The sequence below is a fragment of the Mus pahari genome, chromosome 6, assembly GCF_900095145.1.
Source record: "Mus pahari chromosome 6, PAHARI_EIJ_v1.1, whole genome shotgun sequence".
In the NCBI taxonomy this organism is placed as follows: domain Eukaryota; kingdom Metazoa; phylum Chordata; class Mammalia; order Rodentia; family Muridae; genus Mus; species Mus pahari.
In genome coordinates this window covers 101987363-102005937 of record NC_034595.1, presented here as the reverse complement: position 1 = coordinate 102005937, position 18575 = coordinate 101987363, and the positions used below count along the sequence as shown (strand labels likewise).

Below are 18575 nucleotides of genomic sequence, written 5' to 3'. Positions count from 1 at the left end.
GTTCCAGCTCTGGCCAGTTGAGTCCGAGATCCCAGACACTGAAGGTTTATTATGTAAAACGCTGACACTGTGGTCCCTTTATCTCCGTGATTGGTGAGCAGGCTTCATGTTAGCACTAGACTATGTCACACACAGAATTGAGGTTTCAAGTCTGTGATGACAGCAGTTATTTATTTAAAAGAAGAAGAAGAAGAAGAAGCAAAAGATCCCTGCTGAGTGAACGTTGTCTTCTGCTAGGAAGATGGAAGGCATTGTCTTTGGAAGTGGGGAGAACTGGTATTTTGGATGGTGGAAGACATTAGCACAGCCAGGCTGCCTTCTTGTTGCTTTTGGTTTGGGTTGGGAGTTACACTGGTTTTGGGATTTTTTTTTCTGGTTTATTCCCTCTGTTTGGTAAACTAACATTAATTTGTATTTTCTGTTTCTCCCCCAAGCTGACATGGATAGCCTTGAAGGTAATGATACATCAAGTCCTCTCACAAACCATTTCACCAGAGTCACCAATGCCATACCCGTCACCAGCCACAAGGAGGGCTCATTAAGATGGCAGAGGCATCAAACACTCCTTTGCTAAGCCAGCCAGACACACCAGATCTGTCGTTGAGGACCTGTGGTTTTTCTAGTGGAGGAGGTTTGGGCGTTAATAACAGGTGGACTTTTCATGGCCAGGGCAGTCCATGAAAGCTGGTGACTTTGGACCTAGTGAATATTAAGCAAATACCTACTTTCTGTGAAGGGCTTCACCGTGACCCCCCGGGACCAGAACGTGCACTGTGTTCAGGACACAATGGCATGGTCCATAGAAGCTCTGTAAGGTGCAGTGTTCTTACCTTAAAGGACTTTTGGATGGGTGGAAAGGAATCTAAAGCAGGTCAAGGGAGTGCAGATTTGCTTTTTGGACATTCTAAGAAGTCAGTTTCCTTTCCTCGTGTTATGGCACAGCTAGTGATGTGGTTAGGCATGGGTCTAGGGTTCTGAGTGGGTGGTCCCTTAGCAATAGAAAGTTGCCTTCAGCAAAGAGCTTTGTGTGACTTCTTCACTTGTCAGAAACTCCCACATGGCATGGTATCTTAGGGCTGCAAGACTGCTTTAGGAGCCAGGCCTGGCTCCTGTCCCTTCCTCTGATCTGTGGCTGTGGAATAGGTTGGTTGGGGGCCTCTGAAGTGGTTCCTAAGTAGCCCACAGCTCTAACGGCCTCCCAGGGTCCATTCCCAGGCCCACTGTATAGGACTGATGAGTGTTGTTACACTTCTGTAGGGTGAAATGACTTAAAAGTGTCAGCGTTTCGTGATAAGCCTTGTATTTGGGACCTTGTAACTCTATCAGAAACTTGTGCCATGGAGCAAATTAGTTAGAAAGAGGAGCTGACTGCTAGGTAGCTCTTTGAGTGGAATCAAGAGACAGACTTAAGAATTAAAATGTTTTGAAATTGGATAGTAAATTCTCATCTTAAAACACAGCTTAAGGTTTTACCTTTGAAATGCCTTTGGAAATCTTGAAGAGAGGCAGAGTGCCTTGCTCTGTGACGGTAGAGATACAGTGTTGCCCGCAGGCCATCCCAGAGGTAGTTCTTTACATTTTGGAAAAGTACTGGAAGCTTGCTGTTGGCATCCTGAGGTTGGCTCCCAGCAGAGACTAGGGTAGGAAGGAAGGAGGGGCTCTTACCTCCTAAGCTTGGAGGACTTCCGACTCTTGTTATTACTGTCCCGTTCCTTTTGTGTCCCCCCACAGTATGCACTTTACAAAAAGATGACCCAGGCGGCCATCCTTATCCAGAGCAAATTCCGAAGTTACTATGAGCAGAAGCGGTTCCAGCAGAGCAGGCGTGCTGCAGTGCTGATCCAGAACTTCTACCGGAGTTACAAGAAGTGTGGCCGGAGACGGCCAGCCCGCAGGACTGCTGTCATTGTGCAGCAGAAGCTCAGGTGGGTCAAGAGCCTGCAGGGTTTGACGGAGGATCTGCCTGGCATGGTACCTAGACCTGCCTCCGTGCAGGACCCCAGGCATGGCAGCACCATCCTCTCCAGCATAGCCTAGGTGTTGTGACTTTGTGTAACAGTACCTATTCGTTGTTAGTTGTTAGTCTCACTTAAAGGTCCTTTATCTGCCACATGGTGTTACTTTTATGTCATTGGCCAACTTCAATATAGATGAGAATTTGTTGGAACCAGAGTTTGTACTTAGAGAGTCATTCTGCAGTGTTCTGAACTTTGATCTATTCCCTAATTATTGGGAAGAGTACACAGGACTCAGTGATTCCAGTTTAGAAAGTAGTAGACTAAAGATTAAAAACAGAAAATAGACCAAAGAGAGTATCAAGCTCAGAATTAACTCCTGGACTGAAGAAGTCTGGCTAGCACTGTAAGGCCTGTTTCCACAAACAACAACAACAACAATGACAATTTAAAAAAATGGAAAAAACCTGGTCATGGTGGTACACCTGTAACCCCAACACTCGAGGCTAATCTGGCCTACAAAGCAACCCCTTGTCTTACTTCAGACGAATGAATAAGTTGTGAGGGCATACGGAGGGACCGTCTCATTTTTAGTCTTCATATTGTCTCCTTTAAAATGTGGGAGAGAGCCATAGTTCAGCCCCCAGGGTACCTGCCTGGCACGGACAAAGCCCTGGGCTCCATATCCTCTCTCACATAAAGTGGTCAAGGAAGCACATGCCTCTAGTGCCAGCACTTGGGACATGAAGGCAGGAGATCGGAAGTTCAGAAGTCTCAGCTGCACTGGGGATTTGGTGCCAGCCTGAGATGCACAAGGCGCTGTCTCAAATTCAAGAAGACAAAGCAAAGGCCTGGGAGGGTCCCCAGGCTGACCTCAGCGCCGTGGGAGCAGTGTATGCTTTTCAGTTGGATTTGTGACATCGGTTAACTGAAAGTCTCCTCCAGCTGTAGATCAGATGTATTCAGGGTCTGCACTGCAAGCTTTCTGGGACCTTTCTTGTGACGGTCATGCTCTGACTTTTTCAGGAGCAGTTTGCTGACCAAAAAGCAGGACCAAGCTGCTCGAAAGATAATGAGGTTTCTGCGTCGCTGTCGCCACAGGTACACCAAGTCCTTATCTATCGTTGTGCTCATAAGGAATAATAGAACAGCCCCAACTTTTCTAACCACTTGCTGGTTCTGTGCCATGCTGGTAACCTCTAGCAGGCATGGGTCAAGCACTCCAGGTTGTAACAGATTGGTGTCATCTTGGCACTTGGGCAGCAGTGACTCCAGAGGGTGTGTGTCTGACAATGGAGACACCGCCCCCCCTCCCCCCAGTAGTGCTTTTCTGTTTCTATTTGGGCATGAATGGTAATTTACTTGGACTTTTAGTCCAAATTTCTCTTTAGCCTGCCATTTATATGCCAGTTTGCCTTATGGTCTTAACGGTACGTCCTTAATGTGCTAATTGGCATCCACACAGAAAATTCAGGAAGACAGACCTCTAGGTTCTCACATGTGAAATTTCCACTAAGCAGCTGGTGCCCTCTGCTGGATACATTGAATATAGCATTTCCACTCAGTTTAGCACAGAGAGCCAGTCTGACTTGGTCCAAGGTGGGAGGGCAGGGAGCACAGAGGAAAAGACAGCCTGTTGGTCCCCGAGGATATAACATGTTTTCATGGAGCCTTGCTAGAGGAGCATCCCCTCAAATGTGAGCTTTTCTTGCTGAAGACGTAAGATGCCCGGGGCTGGAGGGAGAGGCTGGCTTTCTCTCTATAGATGAAGCCTGGAGTCCATAGCGGTGGCCATTGGAGCTGCACGGAGGGGGAGTATGTGTTCCCAGAGTATCGGGAGCTGTGCAGTTGAGAGCTGCGGTCTCAAGCTGGCTCTGAGCTGTCTGCTCTTGCTCCTATTTAACCATCCCCTCATTCCTGAGACCTCACGTCAGGTTCTCTTTCTCTTTATGTTGCACTATTTCAAAACACCTTGCCTTTGAGCCTTACTCTTAACACAGACACTCATCTGTATGATCATAAAAAGAAACATTCATAGTAGCCACTCCATCAACAGTAATAGAAAGCCTTTAAAGAGCTTGTTAGGGTACCAGGTGTCCTCTAGATGGAATCCAAGACAGGAGATTCATGCCCTGGCTGCTCTGCCATGCCTTGGATCAAGATCTTCCTCCGCCTCCACCACCACCTTCCCCTGCCCCTCCTGCCTTAAGAGCTAGCATGTGAAATACAAGTAGGAATAAGCTGACTGAAGAAGTCCTGGCAGGAAACAGTAAACTACAGGGTACGATCTCACGTAATGAGAGTGATTCTGCAAGCCCCCCCCCCCCCAAACCGATCAGTCTCCTGTCTCTGTTGTTAAGCCAATCCCTTTCAGTTGGTGGTCAAACAGTTATGACTTGGTAGAATAGCCGAGTTTCTTCGGTTGGTAAATTACCTCGTCCTCACCTGGGTCACTTTCCTTACCTCTTCAGAAGTCCCGTTGCTCATCTTCTTTGTTTTGCCTGCAGAATGAGAGCCCCCAAAACACTGTCCAACACAGAGACTAGTAGACTTAGCTCCCATGGTGCACAGCGGCCACTCCATTTGGTGAGACTGGTTCATCTGGTCTAGACTCTAATGTTGCTTTTTGAGGCCGTTTTCAATAAACCAGAACATCGTGGGTTAAACTGTGCTGCGCTGTGTTCACTTCATGTTTCTTGAGTCCAAACGTATGTGAGAAGTGCAGGGTAAGCAGAGCAAGCGGAGCTACCCGAGTCCTTCACTGACGCTCCAGTGTGCCTTCTTCTGAGGGTGTGTTCTGTGTTTACAGTGAATAAGTCAAAGAGACACTTAAAGTATAACTGCACGAAAGGTTGCTTGCTGGACAGAGAAGTCCCTCACTTAACTTTAACTGAGGAATTTGCTGAAGATCTCAGCTGTCCTGAGTTCCTATTTTAACCAGCTCATCCCCAGGGAGGCTGGCAAGGTCTCCTGGGAAGGAGGGCATCAGGTCTGGGGCTCTTTCTGCTCACCATTTGCAGCGAAATAAAGACTATTGCTCTTTCACAGTTCAGATGATAAAAACCACCCAAGCGGACCGCAGGAGCCTTTGTGTGCTGGATGCAGTGTTCTCTGCTCACTTCCAGTCTCTAACATAGTTTGCTAAAGAGCCTGGTGAAGTCCTGGCTCTCTCCTGGGGGCTATTTTAAACCTGTGTTTTCCCTCAGATGTGCGCAGCACATTCTGCTTTACTTAGGGTTACTTTCATAAGTGGAACTCTCATGTTTACTGTCTCTTAGCATTACAATCTGTGTTAAGTAGAAAACTTCATGACACCCTCTCAACAAGGTAGGTAGACAGTGGCCTGAGAAGTCAGCAGGACCCATTTCTAAGTCATAGAATCGCAACAGTTTTTTAAAAGTTGATGGGTTTTCTTCCTGTTTGTCCAAATCCCTGCCACAACCCTTCTTGGCTTTCCCAAGAGAAACCACCTGCTAGTGTCTTTGGGTGACATAAAGCTATTGATAAGATTTCTGCCGTGACCCTCACATGCTAATAAAGCTATTGATAAGATTTCTGCCATGACCCTCACATGCTAATAGCTCTCTGGTGTTGTTTTACTGTCTGAAGCCCCCTGGTGGACCATAGGCTGTACAAAAGGGTGAGTTTAGCTGCCTGCTAGCCAGTTTCTCCTTCTCTTCCATTGTCAATATTTTGCTTTTTGCTTGCTTGCATGGGGCTGCAGCGTAGGTATGCCAGTAAGTTTCACATCCGTTCTGAATGAAAAATAAGACAAAATAAAAAAACTAACCCTGACTACTAACCCTGCTGTCTATGAACCAGGAGAGCAGCCACTCAGTCGCTGTGCACATGCATGAGGAAGCAAGGGAGAACCTTCTGAGACCACCAAGAGCATGCTCAGGCCAGACAGAGCGCCCTCCACACAGGCCTTCCTGCTGACGGGAGGCGGCCTTACAGGAAAACATTCAGCAAGTGGTTTTGTAACTACAGTATTTTGCCACAGCAGATTTCCTCAAAGTTGGTCAAAATTTCTTAGGCACAAAAGCTCATTAGAAAGTGATAGGGTGGAAAAAAATCATTATTTACAAATAATCCTTCCCCATCACCCTGCCTCAGAGCATCAGTTTCTAGAGCTCTCTTCCCTTGAGGTGTGAGGGAAGTCAGGATACAAAGCTGCCCTGCAGACCTGCCTAGGACATCGAGTATACAGCAGAAGGTGTGCCTGATGTGCAGTGCTGAACTGTAATTCTTCCTTAAAAACCATGTGAGGTACCTTGAGCCTAGCTGGAGACTCTACGTTATGGTTGGGAGTAGCTGTTCAAATCGCATTTATATGTGGCAGACATTGTCTTGACTAGGTAGTCAGTGGACACTGCCAATGTTCCCATGTCTGAGCATAGGATTCCAGTCTGTAGGTGCACACTGCGTGGGAATACAGCTGAGACATATTGAAGTGACAGTGGAAGAAAGTGGCAGAAAACTCTTCAAAAGCTAGGGCAAGAACTCAGCAACATTGGGCTGGATTTTGGATTAACTTTGTTAGCTTTTTGAGAGGAAATTAATTCAGTATAACACGTCAATCTGTACAGGCTGCTGCCGTGCCAACGTGATTATACAGCAATGAGTTTTTACAAATTTTTCCCGAGTAATGACTTACATGTAGAACAGCTGTGACTACTTTAAATACAGGAATCAGACAAACTAGCCATGAACAGTTGCTGAAGGGAAAACTTGGAACCAAAATCAGAAACACAGCAATGCTGATAACTTAGCAGTTCTCACTCTCCTTAGTGTTCAGTTCAGTTCGGACAGTTGTTCACCATTGAGAGAGTCCAGGCCCCTATGGGAGAGCCTCTTAGACAAGTCTGCTTGAAATAGGGGAGAAAGTGAGAGGAGGTTCCACCTCTCTCACTAGAAACAACAATGAGCCCTCCAGAGGACAGGTGCATGCCCTAGCACTCGGTTTACCTCAGTGGTAGTATCTTGCATGCTAAATGCAATTTGTAGAGCCTGCTGAAGGGACCTGACATTGGAGATGGTTGCTTAAGCACTTTTGAAGCTTGTTAGTTTCTGGTATGTCAATAACGATCATTGTCAAGAGCTCATTTTCTAAAGGCTATTTCAGTGCAAACCAGAGTTCCTACTTTAACTTCTCTAGTGCCTGCTGCATTCTGCCATGAACTCTGGAGACTCCCACTCATGCATGGGAAGCTGGAATCTCATACCATCCCTCATGCCTCACGCAGTCAGCAGGGAGCTTGAGAGAGAGGAGTCAAGAGGGTTTCAGGTTCCTTCTGGGACGGGACCATTTATCCAGCTCCTTACTGAGGAATGGCTTGTCTATGGCTCGGTGCAGTTGCCAGTAAGATCTCCTCTCCCTCTCTCTTCCTCAAGGACTTGCGGTGGCACCCCCCCCCCCCGATAGTCCCCCAAGTTGAACTTCTCCTTGGGAGCCGAGCAGTCTCTCCTGTCTCCTGTCTAGTCCTGAGATAGCGTGTCAAAGAGAATAACATGCTTATTTTGTTAATTTATAAAGTACAGCAAACCAGTTAGAGGTGTATATGCTGAAAAGTAATTAAATATGTACAGTTACATTTTGTGGTACAGTGTGGAACATGCTGTTGGCCCAACTCCCAGGCCCACAGCAGAAGGACCTCCACAAAGGTAGGCGCCACTGTCAGCAGACTTAGGATACCATAGCTCATCCTGGGTGCAGAGTATCCCAGCTGCAGGGTGACCCAAAATTACCAAGTGTGTCTTTTCATTTCAGCCTCTTTGGCAGGCTGGGAAAGGACCAGTACACACGCACTTGTATCCAGAGTGCGGCTCATTTGTTTCCTGCCTTTCACCCAGGCTTAACTCCTGATTTAGCCAATAACTGAAAATGGAATTACCAACTTCTGATAAGTGTGTGGTTTGAAGCTTTGATTCCCTCCCTTCCTCCCTTCCCAGACACAGTTTTACTTTAAGGGGAGAATGTTTATTCTGCATTCTTTAAATGAATTATTATTTACTTTCATGCACATGACTGGGGTATCATTTTGAAGGTTTGAGGATTTCCCAACACTGTATGAGAAATACTGCCTTCCACGTGGACCACCAGTGTGCCCCATGTGGCGTTTCCCAGTTTTACCGCAGAACCATTGAGATACACGTTACGGAACTAGCAAGTCACTAAATCACACAACAGCTTGGCCTCAGTATGGAGACATAATTTGCTGAAAATGTATGCAGACACAAAGCTGTGTCCCTGTCCAGATACAAAGTGGTTTTGTCCTCTGTCTTAAGGACAGTCCTTTTGTGCCCCTCATAAATGAGGGAGGCCATTGTCCATATATCCTAGACAGGTGTACAAGGTAACAAGGGGGGCTTCAGAAAACACAGTCCGCAGAGTCCTTAGGATTAACCTTGGTATTTAACTAACCTATTTTTGGAAATTACTGGCTTACTGCTTGTGTTTAATAAAGGTCGGTGGGGCTCTTCTACTGAAATGAGTCTTTGTTAGAGGAAGAAGAGGTAGCATGTTCAATCTCAAGCATTCAAACCACAGGTGTTGGAGAGCTGGGTTTTCCAATCCTTCACTGTGAGAAGCAACCAAACATTTTGGTGAGTGGTTACCTCAGCCAAGCAGCTGTGCCTTCCAGAGCAGCCTGTGAACTGCCTGGAGCACATTGTCACCAGGTTCTGGGGGTTACAAATCGGCATTGGTTTTGCTATACACTTTTATCCAAGGGATCATTCTCTGACCCCACCCAAAAGAGTAGTGTTGCAGAAAGCTGAGCCGTCATCAAGGGACAACAGATGTGTTAGCCACATCTTTATAAATGTGGCACGAGGTTTAGATTCCTGGTGGCCCCGTGTTACCAAGAAGTTAGAAATGAATGTGAAACATGTCATAGAGGGTCATGAATCTCTAAAGTAATTGTGTCTCACTTGCCTCTTTTAGGAAATGAATATTTTTGGAACACAGTGGTGTGTGTTAAATTGCAGACAACATGCTCTCTGTCATTCTTATTGGGCCTCTCTGTCTTTTTTATTTTGCAATCCAAATGAAATTTCTGGAATATGGCAAGATCTCTCTTTTCCTAAATTTACCACAAGCTGTTGCAGCCCTGAGAGCAACAGGTAACTAACCAGAAAGCAGCATCAGGCTGCCCTGTGGTTTTTTGGTGGCCAGCACTGCGAGGCTCTGCCTGCTAAAAGCCACTGACTCATGAAGCATCTCTCTGGCTGAGCGTCACCCGGTAGATGTAATGAAGCGGCTTTGCCTGACGCTTTTCCCATGAAGCCATTGTTCACTAGAGTCTCTGCAGCAGGCCTCTCATTTATTCATGTATTCTCATTGGACATCTGATGGAGTCAACCCTGTGAGCTTCTGCTGGCTTTCAGGGCTGCTGCTTATACATCACTCCAGTCCATTTGATGCAGCTTTCTTTTTGTTTTTGGTTGAGACTGCCTCGGTATCTCAGAGTGTGAATTATTTGCAGCCTGAATGCTCAGAAAAATCTTGGGATCGTCCGATTTGAATGGTCCCAATTCAAAGGCTTGCTGCCCTGATTCCTGTACCTCCAAGCTAGTCAAGTACCTTCCAAATTACTGATAAAAGAGTCAGAAATACGGTTCTCAGGCTGCTGGGATGTCTTGCTGGTTAAGAACACTTGCTGTTCTTGCAGAAGATTGAAGTTTGGTTCTCAGCATCCTCATGTAGCTCCTACTCGAGAAAACACACCTACACTCTTGTGCATGTGCCCCAAGAAAGATACATACACATAATTAAGTTAGAAAGAAATGTGTTCCTCATACCTCCCCTTAGAGGAAGCAATACCTGGTGCATATAAAGACTATAGCTCTGTCCTGTGTTTGTCTATCCTATGTCATGCAAGACTATTCTGTGTAATGGAAACAAGTGCAATCCATTGATTGATTGATTGATTTTAACATAGGTAGGTAACCTGGACATTTTAAGTACACTTCTTTCTTAGTCCTATGTGGGCCTTACTTTTGTAATTCTTTAAGAAAACCCAGACTTTGGCAATCCTTAGCTGCTGTGAAACATAACAAAACAGGCTAAGGACTTAGGGTCTAAATTGCACAGGTAGCAACCACAGGCACTGCATTTCCAAATAGGAATCTAATTTCAAAAACTGAAGTCTATGTTTACCAGGTTCATGGACTGAACATGTGTGTAACAGGAGATACCAAGCAAAATAGTCCAGGCAGTTAACTTTGGTTTGAGTGAAACAGAAATCAGTTATTTTTTTCCACTAGTTTCTGTTGTGTAAACAGATACATAGAACAATATCTTAGGAACCTTTTAGAGACAGAGATGGCTCTGTGAGTGTAAGTGCTGGCTGCATCAACAGTTTGATCCTCGGAATTTATGAAAGAGGAAGAAAATGGACTCCTGAAAGCTGCCCCCCAGCTTTGATGTGTAAATATAGTGCTGCGTGCACAACCACACACAAAAGTAAAAACTTTAAAGAAGCATCTTAAAGGATGGCAAATGGGCTGGAGAGATGGCTCAGTGGTTAAGAGCACTGACTACTCTATGAGAGGTCCTGAGTTCAATTCCCAGCAACCACATGGTGGCTCACAACCATCTGTAATGGAATCTGACGCCCTCTTCTGGCGTGTCTGAAGACAGTTACAGCATATTCATATAAATAAAATAAGTCTTAAAAAAAAAAAAGAGAATGGCAAACAGGCATTGTAGTTAATGTAGAAATATGTATCCATTGTGATTCATGGAGAACACAGGCGTGAGGAGGAAGACACAGAGATGATGATTAAACTTACATAGCTTTCTCATTGATAAAGACATTTTTAAAATATGCCTTTTAATTATTCTGTCCATGAATGATAAGGCAAAATCAGTTTTTTAAAAAAAGTCTCTGGAATATTCATTTGAAATAACTGTTTCTTAGAATTTATTGAAAATTCTAGTACTTCTGGTACTATCTCAAATCAACTTAGAGACATAGAATTTCTGTGGAGGCAATATGATTTGAGTGCTTGATTTTATCTGCCTGGTGTTTGATTTAAAGGGAAATGTAGACACCTATTTCATCCTCACTTTCTCTTTAAGTACTGTGAAGCCCTCTTTGGTGATTTCAGCAGGACTGACAGCACAGGTCTGTTTCCCCACTGTGTCTGTGGCTTGGTGTGAGCAGGGTGTGTCTGCCTTACATTGCAGGCTGTCTTCTTGGATAACAGGCACATTCTTTGTGTGTGATTCAGGGTTCCAGGATTGCCTTAGACCAGGTGCACTTTTGTATGAGGGTGTTTCCCCCATAACATTATAATTAAATTCAATATAATGCTTCACAAACAATGGTGTCTTAGAATGGAGAACACAGAATCATTATTACTTTCATTCAAACTATGGTCCAGATTTATTTTTCCTATTAAAGTCTTTTGGACAAAACAATATAGTAGGAATTTAAAAACAAAACTGTTAGAGGCTGTGGAGTGGAACAGAATGGTTTTGAAGTCAGTCAGACATGAGTTCAAGTTGCTGCTCTGATATTTATCAGCTGCACAAGCTAAGGAAGGTCGCTTAATTCTTATGAATCTTGCAGTCTAAATTTCCAGATTAGAGACTGGGGCTGTGTTTTAGTTACAGGCACTCTGTACCCTTTCAGAATACTGGAGTATGATTAGTCTTTCCCCCCCAACGCTCTTTTCTCTAGTGCATCCTTTAACAGACTTCCATTTAAAGAAAAGTCCTATGGCATTCCGCTCCTCCGATGTCATGCATAATTCCAGTATAGTGCAATGAAATCAATGTGCCTGAAAATCGGATTGTTCTCATTTCTCCTATGTAGACTTCTTGCACATGTGTGGACATGCCTCTCTCCTTAACTTAGTGGTCTGTGATGACATCATTAATTAATAATTAATTCAGCATTCATTATGTGGCAACCTAAACCTTTGTGAAAACTTAGTTGACATTTTAACTTCTGAAAGAAGTAAGTGGTAGAGGCAGGGGGTTGTCTTCAAAAGCCCGTCCTCGTGACCAGTTTAGCTAGATGTATAAAGTTACTTTATACCTATCCTGACCAGCTGGTTACAGATTCTTTGGTATGAAGTTGCCTAAAACATTCCAGTCTCCTTTTTATTTCACATCTGCAATGAACTTAATACGTGTAAAGCTTTTCTGATGGTTCTAGAAAGATGAAGGTCTGTCTCTGGGGTGATGTCTGAGTTCAGACATCTTGAAACTCTAGAGGTCTCAGCAGCGGTGCTGTGAGTGAGTTCTGTGCTAATGCACAAAAAAAACCACGGTATTTGACATAGCATGCGTCTCTTGCAGGTCTTTGGCAGGTGGGTCTGTGTGAGCTCAGACACTGCATGTCTGGAAGTGAGGTTGGCATCCATGCATGCCTTGCATTGTTCCAGCCAAAAGGGATGTTAGTCTAGACGCTGCATGTTTAAAAATTGAACAGAGGCCTATAGCATGTTTCAATTTTTAAGAAACCATTTATCAAGTATGCATGTCCAAAATTAGGGGCCTATAATCCTGTACTATTCTATACTACAACATGGTGCCACACATTAGGACCTAATTCGCTATGGTATCCTTAATTATTAAGTGCCTATTAAGCCGGGCAGTGGTAGAGCACACTGTTTTGATCTCAACACTCAGGCAGATCTCTGAGTTTGGGGCCAGCCTGGTATACAGAATGAGTTCCACGACAGCCAGTGCTACATAGAAAAACCCTATTTCCAACAAACAACATCATCATCATCAACAACAACAACAGGCATATTAAATATAGCTTTAAGAAAGCATAGTTTAGGAGATACACTGCCACTTGTAAATAAGCTGTGCTAAGCTGGGCTTGGTGTATGCAGTTTTCATGTATGACATCAATTTAACATAAATGTTGAAGGCTTCCTTCCAAAGGATATATCTTCTTTCCCTGAAGAGATCACAGCAGCTTTCACACTCCTAAGAAATGATTTTGTTTGAAGGTTGTAAATCTAAAAGTTCTTAAATTACTCAGAACATGCCTCTTTCCATTCGTTGCCCACCTGTGTTATCCACCAATAGTTTGGTTCTCCCCCCCATGCCACCAGTGACTCCCCAAATGTTCCTATTTGACTGAGTTTTATTGACTATATTTAGAAAATACTAACATTCATCTTGAATAACTTTTAATGGACTAGCATATCTTAAAACACTTGGAGAGACCTTAGACAGAAGCCACATTTGACTCATGTCTGAATAAGCCCACTGCCTATCAAATGTTTGCTTGTTCTGTCACTGGGGCAGTGAAGGAACACCCTCAGAAACTCCTGCTTCTGTCTGGCTAAACTGTCCTCTCATGCCAGCTTCTGGGAAGATGTTACTCTGGGGAATTGGAGACTAGCTGACTCAAGGAGCACTGCCCTGCATTTGACTATTCTGCCATTAATACACTTGCCATCGTCCATGCAGAGGCCTAGTCTCATATCCTACAACACTTCCCTTGCACCTCATCTCATCAGGCACCACATTTTTTAAAAGGCAGTCTTACACTTAAAAAATGGAAATTGGAGCAGCAATTGATAAAGCTCTCCACAGTGTGAGCTCTCCATGGCGGTCTAACCTAAATGTGTAGTATTTCTGATAAGCAAAACAAAGTCCCTGTTTGGTATTGATCCTAATGCTGCCCATTTGGGAGCTCTGAGAAGGAACATGAACTTTAAAGTTACAGTTTGAAATGGGAGGGAACCAAGAACTATGAGACACGGTAACATAGTAGAGTAGGGGAAGGAATTTAGTGCAGGTTGTAGGTTCAGGTTTAAGGTAGCCAGCAGCCTGGAGTCTGTGAGTGAAATAATGATTCAGTCCCTGGGTCTACTCAGAGCTAAATAAGTTGTGTGCTAATTCCCTAGTTTACATCACATGGAATTGTGAGGCATTTATAGCAGTCCATCAGACAGAGGAAGAAGTTCCTCAAGGAATTAAATGTTCCCAAGCTATAAGTACCACCCTTGATTCAGAACAGCATAGCAAATAGCTTTGCTCTCTTCTTGGAGCACCCCTTGTGAAACGCTCCATGTTTTTACACAGGGTCACATCTTCATCTTTGGATATTCTCCCAACAATTTTACAAGTTTTCCTGTTGTCAGTCTTCAGAAGGGGCTTGTCTGGGCATCTCATTTCGGGGGCAGTACCCCCTCTCCTTTTATCTGGTCACAGTTCCACTCTGTAGTTATCACCTGGTGTTGTGTTTTGTTTCTCTTCCAGAGTGAAAGAATTGAAAAAGGCCAAGGAACTTGAAGACATACAGCAGCATCCCTTAGCAATGTGACATTGCTTCTCAGACTCTTTCCATTTCTGTTTTTAGCAGAGACATGCAACAACATACACGCTCGTGCACACACACACACACACACACAAACACACACACACACAATCCCTCTGCAGTTCTGGGGAGTCAGCTGCAGGATTTTAACGAGAATGTTTGGTCATTACATTTGCACTCTCATGGACAACTTTTAATTTGATCAGCAAGACATCTTGGAACTCAAATCTTCTGTTGGATCACAGGAAAAACAAGACACCAGGAGGAACTAGAAGGGCTTCATCTTAGGAGGAAGCCGCTTTCCTTGTCATTAGGGCTGTATTCAAACATCGTGTGGAACTGTACAAATATTTATACCAAAAATATAGATAAGAACAGGCGGGGCGACGTCAGCCACACGAGGAGTGCTGCGCCTGCACCTGCGGTGACTTCCAAGAAGCTGAATCCTTGGTTCTCAGTGGAGGGCTTAGATCACCCGAGTTGTGCGAGTCCGCCTGTCCTCATCTCCTTCACTGTTGAGTTTCTTTTGAGTTTCCGTTTTGTTTTTTTGTTTTTGTTTTTCCTTTCTGTCTGTCGGTTCGTCAGTCCGTTCGTTTGAATCTCTACAGCACACTTAATGCAACTTTTAAAATCTGCAGGTTTTTAATGTCTTGTGAAAATTTGCAGAGGGGTGGGTGTGTGGTAAACGGGTAATGCACGGGAAATAATGAGAAACAGCTTACGGGATTTAAATTCATTTTCTTGCCCCCCACCCCCACCCCCCAGGAACCTGCAAGGATAGTGGCCATCCCGTCCCTTCTCATGGTCAGCACTTTAGTTTGGCTGCCCCACTATCTTGCAGTGAGGATTACTTAAGACTTGGTAACGCATGTAGCCTTTTTTAGTAACCTTGGAAACCGTAGTAATTCCAAGGGATCATAAACCTTGCCTGGACATTTGCCACCTAAACGACCAGTGTGGTGCTGCATTCTGGCCAGTAAATTCCATGTTTTGGCTCTATCTCATCCAAACAGAGTGGTTTCTGTGTACATACAAAAGGTAGAAATGAAGGAAAAAAAGCGAGAAAATATTTGAAAGGGGTTATATTAATTGCTAAATATTTTATTCTCAGAGGTCAATAACATGGCAAGATGGAATTATTTGTATAGTTTTGTCTGAATGAGCGAGAACAATGTGGATGTATTGTTTGTATATATTGTATATATTAAAACAAAGATGTGCATGAAATCAAGAAAAAGAACAAAAGCAAAGCATTAGTGGCTATGGTCTGTAAAATGAAACAAAAAAAAACTTTATTTCACTATAAGAGTACTTTATTTTAAATGTTCTGTAGGAGAACATTTTGCTAAAGCATGACCTGCAAAAAATAAAAAGGAGCTACTGTATTTAGACTTAGGAAAAGAGGCAGAGTAGCATTACTTAAAAAAAAAAAAAAAGGATATGTTTACATTTAATTTTGGCTATCAGGAGTTTATTTTGTTTTATTTAAAAAAATTTTTTTTGCCAAAGGTGCCAAGTAATGTGAATGCTAATATTGCTTAAAAAAAATTAAGTTACTTTTGCAAAATAGATAATCATAAGATGAATCCTTAGAGACCTTAACACCATCCACTCACACCAACAAAGAACATTAGAATGATCAACGTTTAGCAAAGAAAAAAAAATTAGGACAAAATGAGAAAAACAACACATTTTCATATCTCCTGCTGGAAATTAAAAAACAAAAAACAATAACAACAACAACAAAAAAAACCACGAATAAAAATTGCTCACTCGACAAAATAAAAGGGAACCTCGGTGGAGATTGGTGTTGACGGAAGGGTGCCACGGTACAGTACTTTCCAGGTAATGAGGAGCCAAAGAAATCTGATGCTTTCAAAGCTAACCTATGATAGAACCAATTTTGCATTTGCTAATGCCAGTTTAAAACTCCCAGGTGAAGTGTGAGAATTGGTTGGTATGAGATTTTCTTTTTAAAACAAAAAAACAAAAAACAAACCAACATGGTTCTGGCTGCCAACCGTGAGTTAAAACTCGAGGCTTATTGTGAAGCCTAAAAATATTCACAAATGAGCTTTAAGCTGGTGTCTTCAGAAGGAAGGTATAAACAAAAGGATTGTGGTTAAAAATAATAATAATAATAATAATAAAAACTGGGGTCAGTGCTCTCGGTGCCTTTTCTATAATTGTACTTGTTTTTTAATTACTTCCTTTCACTGCCAACCTCAAATTACTGTACAGTACATGTCTTTCTGCTTGTGATCAGCTTGGAACAGCGACAGCCCCACAGCTAGGAGCCACCTGTATATTTGTAAGCTGACCCGACCCATTTTGTTTTTACATGTGTGGGTTATGTTGCAGCTGTTGCAATCCTCGACCCCCCCACCCCGGCCATACCTATTATTTTACACAATTTGACCTGTCTGAGGACACTGAGTAATTTACATAAACAATTGTATTCATAACAGGGAATAGAATGTAAAGCCAGCTCTTTTCAGAATATCCTATCTCAATCATGGATCTCGATACATTTACTCCATTGCTTATGGTTCAGATCACCAGTCATTTGACCAGAGCAATGATCTCAGTGGATTTGCTTCAACCCTCACATTTATTTATTTTTTAGTGTTTCACATGCCACATTAGCTGAATACGTTAGAAAACTCTGGAAGATAGAGACTTACATAGAATTAGGAAGTTCTTATGGAGGGGATAGAAGTAGGGTCAAAACCTACCAGTACAACTGTGAATTCTAGGTGAGGTCAAAGCATACTTCCACTGACACAAAGCATTTCTGACCACCTTTTTTGATTGTAACTCTTAATTTTGAATATAAGGTGATAGGTAGGCGCAGCTTTCTTGGATAATCTGAATTCCCAAGTGCCAGGAGTAGGATTTCATGATAAAATTAATAGCTAATCTTATTCTGTCTCCTGAAGATTTAATTGCTATCCTTGTTACCCATTCAAAATCAGCTGTACTGTGTGAATGAAATAAAGACATTAAGACGAACCAACCCCTTTCTGGCTGCACGGTCGCTTATGGCAGTTCCACACAGTAGTTGGCGCCCAACGGGGGGTCCCTGAGACTTGCATGTAAAACTAGTCTAGATGTCTCCTTTTTTGTAAGTTTTATTTTTGTAATTGTGCATGTAAAGCATCATTGAGTCAATGGATCTGTTGAAGAACTCAGCTGCTGGAAACCATGCAAAATGTTTTGAATTGCCCTTAAAAATATGGAAAATGTTTTCTGAATGCTTTATATTCTTTCTGCTGTAAATTAAAAATGAAGAAAATTTCCCCATATTATCTGTGTTTTGCTTTAACCTGACCTGAAATCCAAGGTGTTGACGGTGAGGTCATAGTTAGAACTGAAAGTATTTTTTTACTTTCCACATGCAGTGTTCTCCCACCCAGCCTTTCACTTAGAGCCACTTTCCCAAAGCACTTCCTTTCTACCTACCTACCTTGCCTGGTTCCTTAACACATCAATTTATTGTAAATGAAGTTACTTGGAAGATAAGGATCTCAATTTTAAATTAACCTTTCTCATGTAGCTCAGAGTACCCATGAATTCCCAACGCTTAAGCTTAGGGATGACATTGAACCTCTTAACCTTTTACCTAAAAGCTTTCGTTGAGATTATGGGTGTGCTAAGAGGCTGGGTCTACATGGTTCTGGGGATCAGACTCAGGGCTGCATATTAGACAGTCACTCTGCCAACTAAGTACACTCTTCAACTCTACTGGGAAGGTGTTTTGTTTGTTTTTTTAAGACCCTTTCCAGCTTACCTCACAAGGCCTCCCTGCTAGGTATTCTTTGTCTCTTGTTCCAGTCCTCTTCGCTGTAGAGTTCTGTTATCTCTCTGGTAGTACTTCACTTCTGATCTACCTCAGAATTAATGCCAGTTTCACACTCTGAACCTCCCACCAGGAGCCCACTACATTTTCTGTTCACTGTTTAAGCCTGGCCCCACACTCTCCAGCGGATCTGTGCTTGTTATCTCCATTTCCTCCTACCCAGAATGGTTTTTATAGCTACTACTCAACCTAGTACCCACTGGAGTGGCGCTCTTTATTGCAACACACACCTTTGGGAGTTACCATTGGTGAAGTGGAAAAATACCTTAGTGTATTTCATTGAATGAATCCACCAACTGAGCTTATTTAATCTGTTTTAGAGATTGTTGGGATTCTTTTCCACGTATACTGCTCACCCCCTTTGAACAAAAATCGAGTTTCTCTTCTCCGCTAGAGCCAGGGAATTACAACAGTTCTCTAAGCCAAGGCTCCCTTTAGGGATTTAATATCCGTGCAATGGCAAATATT

The 18575-nt window shown here is 43.2% G+C and overlaps 1 protein-coding gene across 13 annotated transcripts in view; it reads left to right on the top strand.

Annotated features, from left to right (window-relative positions):
* The window catches only part of LOC110323791 (calmodulin-binding transcription activator 1), a 229194-nt gene extending 214743 nt beyond the window's left edge, over positions 1–14451 (top strand). For 6 of the 13 annotated variants that reach the window (XM_029539866.1, XM_029539862.1, XM_029539869.1 and 3 more), the window contains 4 exons: positions 435–455; positions 1732–1925; positions 2982–3056; positions 14191–14451. In XM_029539866.1, coding sequence (XP_029395726.1) covers positions 435–455; positions 1732–1925; positions 2982–3056; positions 14191–14254 — 354 coding nt within the window. In that variant the 3' untranslated portion in view covers positions 14255–14451. Of the gene's footprint in view, positions 1–434; positions 456–1731; positions 1926–2981; positions 3057–5564; positions 5596–14190 lie in introns of all 13 variants that reach the window. The other 7 variants (XM_029539864.1, XM_029539860.1, XM_021201165.2 and 4 more) reach the window with 3 other exon arrangements.
* The last annotated feature ends 4124 nt before the right edge of the window (positions 14452–18575 follow it).